Raw genomic sequence first — 11,066 nt, 5'->3', positions numbered from 1 at the left:
TATATAACGGTCTTGCTGATTTCCGTAGGTCCTTCTAGTGAATTGTAGAACCTGAGGGTGGTCTCAAGGACCCCGACACACTACCTGTTTACCGTCGTACAGGCCGCTATGTCTGGTCAAGCATGACACACACAAGAGAAGGTGAATAACTAAAGGTCTGGACAAGCGACACCGTGATGTTTCTCGGGACCCCCTGGTGTTCATCTTTTTTTTAAATTAATTTTTATTAGAGTATAGTTGCTTTACACTGTCGTGTTAGTTTCTGCTGTACAGCAAAGTGAATCAGCTGTATGTATACATATATCCCCTCTTTTTTGGATTTCCTTCCCATGTAGGTCACCACAGAGCACCGAGTAGGGTTCTCTGCGCTATGCAGTAGGTTCTCATTAGTTATCTATTTTATACATAGCAGTGTATAGATGTCCATCCCAATCTCCCAATTCATCCCACCACCCACCTCTCCCCCTTGGTATGCATACACCTGTTCTCTACGTCTGTGTCTCTATTTCTGCTTTGCCAGTAAGTTCATCCGTATCGTCTTTCTAGACTCCACATATCTGTGTTTCTCTTTCTTAGTTCACTCTGTAGGACACTCTCTCGGTCTGCTTTTCATCTTCTGTGCTTTTCCCTGGCTTTTTCAGATTCGCTCAGAGTTTCCACCAGGGTGTGGACAAGGGGAAGGAGAGTAAAGGAGATGCTGCCTGGTCTTGGGTGTCTTGTAAGGGTCCTTCTGGGACAGGCTGGGGAGAGCATGCAGGGTGGGGCGGGGGCGCAGGCGCCAGAGTCCTCTCTAGCGACCACCAATTTCACAGGGCTTCTCACCATTAGACTGTCACTTTAGCACAATGCACTGTGTGTTCTCGTTTTCACTTTCTCTATTTGGGGCTTGGGTGTTTTGTTTTGTTTTATTCTGACACAATACATTTTACCCTTTATTAGAGGGTAAGTGTAACCTTTGTCATAAGTCACATTCTGAGAGCTGAATGTGGACCTGGATGGGCACACTCCAGCCTTCCAGGAACTCACAAAGGAGGAGGAAAGGTTAAACTGTCCCCAACAGCTCCAGCCCTCCGGTCCAGTACTGCTCCGGGCATCAGGATGGGGTGGGTTGGAAGCATCCCAGGGCCCGGGGACAGGCCACCAAGGCTGGGGACTCAGCGGCCATCACGCGTGCCAAGGAAGCACGAGCCCTCACTCCTTCTTGTTTTCGAGAATATTTTGGGTCTTCTGGATTCCTTGCATTTCTGTGTGAATTTTAGGATCAGCTGGTCCATTTCTGCAAAAAAAGGCAACTGGGCTTTTTGAAGGGATTGCATGAAACCTGAAGACCACGTGTGCGATTTCAGAGTGTCTTAAGAAGATGAAGGCTTCTGATGGAACACAGGATATCTTTCTATTTATTTGGGTCTTCTCGTCCCTTTCAGCAAAGCTTCGCAGGTTTCAGTGTATAGATCTTCCACTCTTTGGTTCAACTGATGTTATTACTTATTTATGGGTAAAACGACTCGACAGTAAACACGGATGTCCTCTGTTCTTTCGGATGCTCTCGTACACGGGCTTGTTTTCTTAACGTCATGTTTGGATGGCCCATTGCACACGGGTGTTGGCGTGTGCATCTCGTATCCTGCAGCCAAGCTGAATCTGTTTATTGGTTCGAGGAGTTCTTTAGTGAATTCCTTAAGATGGTCTATATATAATAGCCGTCTGCAAATACATAGAGTTTTACTTCTCTTTTCCGATCTGCATGTTTTGAAAAGATTTTTTTTTATTGAAGTATAGTTGGTTTACAATGTTGTGTTAGTTTTGGGTGTACAGCAAAGTGATTCGGCTATTATATATATATATATATTCTTTTTCAGGTTCTTTTCCCTTACCGGTTACTACAAAATATTGAGTACAGTTCCCTGTGCTGTACAGTAGGTCCTTGTTGGTTATTGCATCTGTTAAGGCAAGTTCATGTGCCTGACGCACAGTGAGGCCAAACAAGGTCACACAAGGAGATGAGGTACCTCGTGCCCTGAAAAGCCCCGAGCTCCCCGAAGGTTCTGGCAAAGCACTTTTACGAGCCAGGTGAGGGAGGGGTGTCGCAGGGTAGTGATCAGCTTGTGCACAGCTGTCTGACCCGCGGTTGGTGAGGCAGCAGGGTGGTGTCACAGGGGTCTGTGTGATCAGTCCTTAGGCTCCAGGAGGCCTGGGGTGCGTGTGCATGCTCTCCAAGGAGTTAACATCCACCATTCCGTACGGAGGTTTTCACATCTGCAAAAGAACTCGGGGAGGGCTTCCCTGCTGGCGCAGTGGTTGGGAGTCCGCCTGCCGATGCAGGGGACACGGGTTCGTGCCCCGGTCCGGGAAGATCCCACATGCCGCGGAGCGGCTGGGCCCGTGAGCCATGGCCACTGAGCCTTCGTGTCCGGAGCCTGTGCTCCGCAACGGGAGAGGCCACAGCAGTGAGAGGCCCGCGTACCGAAAAAAAAAAAAAAAAAAAATTCAAAGAAAACACCGCCCCGCAAAGCGACTTTTCCTAAAGCACGTTTGGGGCAGCCAGTCCGGAGTCACAGCTGTAACAGAAATGATGACGCGCTGAGTGTCTACGTTGGGATGGTTTTTACTGACGTCACTCCCTGCAGCAGTTCCCCTGACACTGGTTAATCAACGGGGCCACGGCGATGACTCACGGGCCTGCAGCCAGTTCTGCCCACACCCTGGCTGTGAGACACCCACACCCACTGAAGCCCGACGCTCCCCCCATAAGAACACTGAGGTGCCAGGCGCTGGTGGGGAGCCTGTGTCCATCGCATCACCTGGCAACAGGATCCCAAGGTGTGCCTTCAACAGGGACGGATGCTGGGGGTGTACTTACCACCCAGTGTGGACGCTCCCCTGCCCCCGCCGACATTGGGGGAGCATCATGGGGCCCCCAGCTCGCAAAGCGCTTCCCGCGTCTAAAGCCCAGTTGCTGATACACGGAGCTGGAGATCACAGTCTTGACAGCAGACGGGTGAGGACCCGTCTTCCGCCTTCCTTTTCCTCGTCAAACCCGCCTTCCTGCAGGATTAAATTCTGCTTTACGCTATTTCACGCCAGACCTGCCCTCGCGCCCCACGTCCCGTGGAATGTGCTCTTTAGACAGGTTTGCTGACGTTCCCAATGGGGGGGGTGGGAAGTTTGCTTTCCTACCCCCAGGGGACACTTGGTGATGTCTGGGGACATTTCTGGTTGTCACAGCTGGGAGAGGGGTTGCTCCTGGCACGTGGTGGGTGGAGACCAGGATGCTGCCCCACACCCCACAGGGCCCAGGATGCCCCATGTGAGAGAGTCATCCAGCCCCAGATGTCAGCAGTGCTGAGGCTGAGACACCCTGACCGAGCATTAGAGACTTTATCACCTCTCATCTCTCTATCCATCTATCCATGTATCTATATCCTCTATCATCTATCTATCTACCTACCTATCTATGTATCTATCTCTTGTCAATCTCTCTGTGTATCTGCCTATCTATCATCTATCTCTGTGTATCTCTTAACCCATACCTAATCTCCATCATCTATCCATCTTTCATCTATCATGTATATCGATCACGCATCTATCTGTCCATCCGTTTATCACCTCTCTATCTGTCTGTCTGTCTGTGGCAGTGGTCCAAAATCAGACATGACTTTGCCCCCAGGGGACACTTGGCAACAGCTGGAGACATTTTGGCTGTGACAGCTGTGGGGGAGGAGAGCTCCTGGCACGTGGTGGGTGGAGACCAGGGATGCTGCTTCACAGCCCACAGGGCCCAGGACGCCTCACACTGGAGTCACCCAGCCCCGACGTCAGTAATGCTGTGGCTTAGAACCCTGACAGCCTCAGAGACTTTATCTATCATCTATCCATGTATCTGTGTATCTATCTATCCATCATCTAGCCATCATTCATCTATCATCTCTATCGATCATGCAACTATCCATTTATCAGGCTGTCACTTCTCTGTCTGTCTGTGGCAGTGGTTCCAAACCAGAGATGACTTTGCCCCCAGGGGACACATAACAATGTCTGGAGACATTTTGGCTGTGACAGCTATGGGGGAGGGGAGCTCCCGGCACCTGGTGGGTGGAGACCAGGGAAGCTGCTGCACACCCCGCAGGGCCCAGGACGCCCCGCATCAGGGAGTCCTCCCACCGCAGATGCCCGTGGGGTGAGGCTGAGAAGCCCGCCCCAGGTGCTGGGTGAGTCTATCCGTTTGCCGACACCTGCCCCGCCCCCCGAGTCACGCTTTTCCTGCTTCCCCAGACTCTCCTCCTGGACAGAGAAGGGGGGTGGGAAAAGCAAGTCAGCCACTCTTCCAGAGAAAAACAGACGTGAGGGCAGGAGCTGCTTAGAAGCAGGACCTCTGTGAGTGAACGTTCTGGGGAGGGTGTAGCCCGGCAAGTTGTAGCATCTCTGTCCCCAGAAGTGGAAGCAGGTACTTGGAGACACATTTCCAAATAGCTCCACGTCGTCCGAACTTCCAGAAGGAGTGTCTTCAGGCCACAAGAAGGCTGGGCTGGGCTGCTTTTCTTCTTTTTTTTTTTAGGCTCCGGACGTGCAGGCTCAGCGGCCATGGCTCACGGGCCCAGCCGCTCCGCGGCATGTGGCATCCTCCCGGACCGGGGCACGAACCCGCGTCCCCTGCATCGGCAGGCGGACCCTCAACCACTGCGCCACCAGGGAAGCCCTGGGCTGCTCTTCTTAAATGCCTAGGTTTGTGTTGTTTAGTTTTTATTTTAGTTTTATTTATTTTATTATTGTGATGATTGTTTTTTTTTATTGTGATGATTTTTGACACGCGGCATGTGAGATCTTAGTTCCCTGACAAGGGATCGAACCCGTGCCCCCTGCAGTGGAAGTGCGGAGTCCTAACCCCTAGACTACCGGGGAAGCCCCTATTTTATTATTATTTTTTTAATTGCAATATAGTTGACTACCAATATTGTATGAGTTTCAGGTGTAGAGCAAAGTGATTCGGTTATACATATGTTTTTTTTTCAGATTCATTTCCATTATAGGTTATTACAAGATGCTGAGTCTAGTTCCCTGTGCTATCCAGTAGGTCCTTGTTGGTTATCTATTTTGTATATAGTAGTGTGTATCTGCTAATCCCAAACTCCTGATTTATCCCTCCCCCACCCCCTTTCGCCTTTGGTAACCATAAGTTTGTTTTCTACGGCTAGGAGTATTTCTGTTTTGTAAATAAATTCATTTGTATCATTTTTTTAGATTTCACATATAAGTGATGTCATATGGTATTTGTCTTTCTTTTTCTGACTTACTTCACTCAGTATGATCATCTCTAGGTCCATCCATGTTGCTGCAAATGGCATTATTTCATACTTTTTCATGGCTGAGTAATATTCCGTTGTGTATAGGTACCACATCTTCTTTATCCACTCCTCTGTCGATGGGTTGTTTCCATGTCTTGGCTACTGTAAATAGTGCTACAGTGAACATTGGGGTGTGTGTGGACCTTAAACTTTTGCAACTGCTTTTCCTTATGCAGGTAAATCGGGCCACCCCAGGAGCAGGGAGCACCCATCACTAACCTGGCTTCAGGAATTGGCAGACAACTTTATGTGTCTCCTCGTGTAGACTAGGGTTCTACCTGGAAAGTGAGACTTGATCAGAGAAGAAATAAAATGGTAGGATGAGTTCCTGAGGTTTTCCCTGAAGGAATGAGCATGGTGTCCACCATCTCCTTGGCTGCCTAGATGACAGATACAAAGGTGACACTGATTAAGGTGTTCTGGAAACTTCCACCCCGCCCTGACCAGCAAGGCAAAGGAGGATTCGGCCAGGACCAGTGCACTGGAAGAACCCTGGGGCCTCACTTGCATCTCCGGCCCCTGTTTGCCTCTCGACCAAGATTCTTCCGTGCCTTGGTCTCTTCTCAGGTGTGCTGAAGCAAGGAGAAGCTTCTTCCTCTCCCTGGAAGACGCACCGAGACGCAGAACATGTCAGATTGCACAGAGCACACAGAATCCTTTCCTTCTGCCCTCACTCCATGGAGTGTGGTGGGCCTTGCCGTTCCACGTGCTCCCCAGGCCAGCAGCCAGCACGCCCCCATAGCATCTCCTGCACTTTGAAGATCAGCTGACCAGGGTCCTGGGAGCACATCGCTGCTCCGTCATCACATGGCTTCTCCTATGAGCGTCTCTGTGTCTTCTCTTCTTATAATGACACCGGTTATACTGGATTAAAGACCCACCCTCAGAAGCAACCTCAATGTCCATCGACAGACAAATGGATAAAGAAGATGCGGTACGTATATACAAGGGAATATTACCCAGCCAGGAAAAAGAATGCAATGATGCCATTGGCAGCGACATGGATGGACCTAGAGGTGATCATACTAAGTGAAGTCAGACACAGACAAATATCATACGATATCACTTATACACGGAATCTAAAGAAGATGATACAAAGGAACTTATCTACAAAACAGAAGCACACTCCCAGACCTAGAAAACAAACTTACGGGCACCAAAGGGGAAAGGGAGGGGAGGGATGAATTAGGAGTTTGGGATTGACAGATACACACCACTGTACACAAACTAGATAAACAACAGGACCTACTGTACAGCACGGGGAACTCTACTCAATATCTTATATAAAATATAAAAAAACAAGGAATTACCATATAGCACAGGGAACTATTCATATCTTGCAATAACCTATAATGGAAAATAATCTGAAAAAGATATATAGATATAAAGTTTAAGGTCGGTAGACATAAGCAAGACCCGTTCTTAAAAACGTTAAGACTCTTCATCCCAGCCTTCTGCCCTATTTTACAGAAAGAACTGAAAACCCTCATCAGAGATGAAAAGAACAAGAAAATACATCGACCAACATGGCAAGACAGAGTCAAAACCACGTAGCGCATACTTTGGACCGAAGAAAGCCAGGGCAGGACCCAGAGGACAGCGTCCCCTGCCCAGCCCGTTAGGAGAACGTGCTGGACACACAGTCAGAAATCCCCAAACAAAACCAACTGGGACCCACACCCTCCAGGATGCCTGATGGAAAATGTGACCTCCTTACTTTCAGGTCCTGCCTTTGAGCTACATTTCTCTCCAACTTCCTGAGAGGCAGGACTTAAGCCTGCTGCTGGCCCATGACTCTGGGTCCCTTGGAGGGGTCGCTCCTGGGGGACGGCTCGGACACTGCGCAGTGGTCCTGGGCCACCTCTGAGCTGCCCTCATGAGACATTCCGGGGCTCCAGACGTCCCTCCTCGCCCTGGGGCCTCCCGGGTGTTGGACTGTGCACCCCAGGCTCTCAGCTCGGCCTCCCTCACCACTCCCACCCCCGACCACCACGATGCCCAATTCAAACTTCAGTTTCACTTTTGAGCCCAGCGCTCCTGCACCTGGTTTGCAGAGAGCGCTACTGACCCCAGTGACCAAAACTTCTCAATGAAAGCACAAACCCCAGGACACGATGCTAGCCAGCCGGGCTCCTAGCCCAGTGAAGTAAAGAGCTTTCAGCACAGACCTACCCTCCCAAGTTCCGCCCAGCAGGACCTGAGTGCAAAGGCCTTCCTTGTAGCTCAGGATTTGCTGAGTCAGAAGGTGCAGGAAGTCCTGGATGCTTCGGTGGCTGGGTGGGTGGTCACAGCTGCTCTGGCCAATGTCCCCTGGTGTGGGTTTAATTGTCCCCCCGAAGATATACTGAAATCTGACTCCCTGGTACCTGTGACTTTGACAGCACTGGGAAATAGGGTGTTTGCAGATGTAATGAGTTGCGATGAGATCCCTAGGGTGGGTCCTTCATCCGACTGGACCAGCGTCCTTAAAAGAAGAGAAATTCAGGTGCGGATGCGTCTTAGAATTCCAGTGGAAGGACACTGCTGACCTTTACGTCCGGTGTTCCCTCTGCACCCCTCCATGCAAGGGTGGACAGCTCAGACCCCAGGGCGACCCCCCTGAATCTTTCTTGCCCAACTGTCTCGTTGCTGCCCTCCCCTCATTGGAAAGGTCTCTCTAGTTTGGGGATCAGTGAAAATATAGGGTGTTTTTTTAGAGGGTTGCATCTTTTGAAATACTTACCTGTCACCCCTTAATTATTCAACCCCAAAGTCTTCCAGGGGACGCTGAGAACTGGGCTTCTACTGGGAATCGGTCTGTTTCTGATGACACTCACCCCGCCATGGGTAGACCCTGGTCCCTGTGGACGGAGGGCTCAGGGGTTCAGGGTGAAGTTTGGGGGCAGGCGCTCTGGGCAACACCTTCAGGAGGAGCATCATATTTAGGGTGCTCTTGGCCCCAAGAAATGGTAAATGCTGTCAAGCTGTCCGCCAGGGAGCAGGGTGGCATCCTGTCCTGGGGTTTGCGCCTTGATTGGGAAGTTTTGGTCACTAGGGGTCAGTAGCGCTCTCTGCAAACCCGGTCCAGGCGCGCTGGGGTCTGAAGAGCGGCGGGCAGTGAAGGGGGCCTCCCTCGTCACAGGACTCAGAAACCCATCTTTGGCAAAGCAGGGGCGGTGCCCCGTCGTGGATGGCTCGGCGTAAGCAGTGGGGGATTGGGAAGTGCCCCTGCCTCGTGGGAGAGGTACCACTGGGCACAGGGGTCATGCTGGACCGGTGGGCTTCTCAGAAGCCCCCAGATTCTCTTTCGAATGCAGAAACGATTCTTCCCGGGGATGCTCTGTGATGCAACCCAGGAGAGAAATCGTTGGCCGTTCCGTTTTCGGGTTTCCAACCTCAGCCGGATGCCACGCCGCAAGGGGCTGGTTTGTGACAACCTGAGGGCCCGGACGGAAGCTCTCGCCCAAATCTGGAGCCCGGGAGAGGCCACCGGGCCCAGCCAAGGAGGCCTCCTTCTTTCATTTGCATTTTTTCTTCCACACCAGGCACTACCTCACCTGCAGGGGGGCTGCAGAACAGGCTCGGTAACAGTTTTGGGTTTTTTGTTTTTTTAATTTAAATAGGAGAATAGCATGCTTATCTCCCGGGCTTATCTCCATTGTTGCTGCAGTTTCGGAAACTCCCTCCCAGCCCCCTGGGCTGCGTGGAGCTGCTGTTCTGGAAAAGCAGGTAACCCGTGGGCAGAGATCAGATGCGCGAGAGATTGCGGGGTGACGGGGGAGGGGTTCACAATGGAGAGAGCGCCCCGCACCCCTCAACAGTGCGAAGCTCTGAGAGGCGCGGTGACGGCCTCGGCAGGTGCGCGGCTGTGTCGAGGGGTCTGCGTGGCCCTTCGCTCTGTGCCCTCCGGCTGCGCCCCGCCCCCAGCTCACACACCCGCGGCCTCTTTTTATCACTGGGCTGTGATAAGGTGTTTGTTGTTGGCTTCCTCTTGTGTTTCTTGTTTTTGAATCTTGTCGCGGGAGAAGGAACAAAGATAAATTTTCAGCCTTCTTGCACTTTCGATCCTGCGTCTGCTGGGCACAGGCAGCTTTAGGGTTACCCGATTTCTGACGATGCCCGGGCTCACTCCAGAGACCACCCCCCCGATCACCTCAGATATCCATCCCTCACCCCAGAGACCCTCAGGCTCACCCCACATTTCTATCAGTCACCCCAGGGGTTCCCCCATTCACCTCAAATTTCCATCCCTTATCCACAGTCCCTGAGGCTTGCTGACAACTTCCAGGATGGGAGAGATGGAGCTTTTCTACAGGGAGAGGGCTGTGTCAGCAACTCAGCGTTAGTCTCTGCTTGAAAAACCTCCTCGGTCTAGAGCCTGGGGTAGGGATGCTGCCGACACCCACTGTGGGTGGAAAATAAAACTGTATTCTCCACAAGGTGCTGAGGTCTAAGCGGAATTTAGAGACCACCACTCACTTTGCCCTCAATCCTTCTTTCCCTCCATCCCCTAAACCCTTTAGGACCTCCCTTTTCCGGGGGACCAGCAGAGCAGGGATCGAGGGGACCCGGGACCAGAAGTGTCAGCATCCCACGGGGCAGGTTAAAAACGCAGAGCCTCAGGTCCCAGCCAGATCCACTGCTCGGAACCTGCATTTTCCCCAGACCTCCTCTCTGCGTGATTCGTATGCACCTCACTGTTTGAGAATCTCTGCTTATCCCAAATTAGCTTTGGCGTCTCCTGAATTCTGCATTTCCTGCCCAGCTTCTTCGCAGAGTTTCTCTTTCTGTGAAACCAAAGCGGAGGGTAGATTCCTCTGTCCTAGACGTGGCTGCAGAGACGCACTCTGTTGTTTCATGATCCCCGGTGGTGGAGTATTAACTACTTACTGTGTTCCCCGAGAGGGCTGCTCTGTGGGATTTCAAGGTCCTTCCTGGGGAACAGTGAAACGCTTCTGAGATGTGGACAAAGCATTGACAGAGAATGTCAGGGACTGCTCTGTTTGCTCACTAAAAAAGAAAAATAATAATCGGAGGGGGCAAAACCAGAAAAATCCATGTCTCCCTTTGCCAGACACACGTATTGGGTTCTTTGGATGAACACAGCTAAGCAGCGTACACACCCTTAATTGCGTTTTCCACCCGGGGTGCTTCCATGTAAATGAAATGGACGAGAGAGCTGGCAGCCCACGTACCCGAAGCCACAGGGATGCGGGTACCAGGGCTGCAGGCGTTTTGGGTGAGGGGGCAGAAATACATCAGCAGCAAGTTCAGTGTGATTGCCCCCATTTTCCACCTGCCATGCTATCTAAGGCACAATCTGGAGATGCAAAGGTCACGTTTTCTCCCCCAGTCTCGGGGCATCATTGCACGCCCCCCCCCCCACCCCGTGAAGGAATCAAGGGATCACTTGATCCCAAGGTAATTTCTGCAGCCTTTCTAGGCGCTTAACTCTGGTTAAGAACCGTGGCGTTTCATGGTTCATACCTGCTTAGATGCACCTGGGTCGTGGGCTCCAAGGAGCTCGAAGGAGCTTGCAGCTGCCGGGCCCTGCAAACAGTCCCAGGACCAAGCTGGGGAGGGCTGTGTGTGTGTGTTGGGGGCGGGGGTAGTAGGAACACAGCCTCCCAACTTTTCCAAACCAGGAGAGCAAAAGTTTGTGGGGCCGCCCCGAGATTCCAGAAAGCCCTTTCTGAGCCCGTCGATTAAGTTCTCCGTGTGCTTCCAAAGGTTACAAAAGCGGGT

The 11,066-nt window shown here is 51.6% G+C and overlaps 1 protein-coding gene across 1 annotated transcript in view; it reads left to right on the top strand.

Moving 5' to 3' along the window:
- Window positions 1-9,112: 9,112 nt before the first annotated feature.
- The window catches only part of CRLF2 (cytokine receptor like factor 2), a gene marked incomplete at both ends in the record, with an annotated part of 28,765 nt that continues 26,811 nt past the window's right edge, over window positions 9,113-11,066 (top strand). The window contains one exon of the mRNA XM_082864419.1: window positions 9,113-9,179. Coding sequence (XP_082720545.1) covers window positions 9,113-9,179 — 67 coding nt within the window. The remainder of the gene's footprint in view (window positions 9,180-11,066) is intronic.

Source organism: Leucopleurus acutus (genome assembly GCF_964270905.1).
Source record: "Leucopleurus acutus genome assembly, chromosome: X".
Classification (NCBI taxonomy): Eukaryota; Metazoa; Chordata; class Mammalia; order Artiodactyla; family Delphinidae; genus Leucopleurus; species Leucopleurus acutus.
Note: the sequence above shows the minus strand (reverse complement) of the source record. Positions and strands in the feature narration are given on the sequence as shown.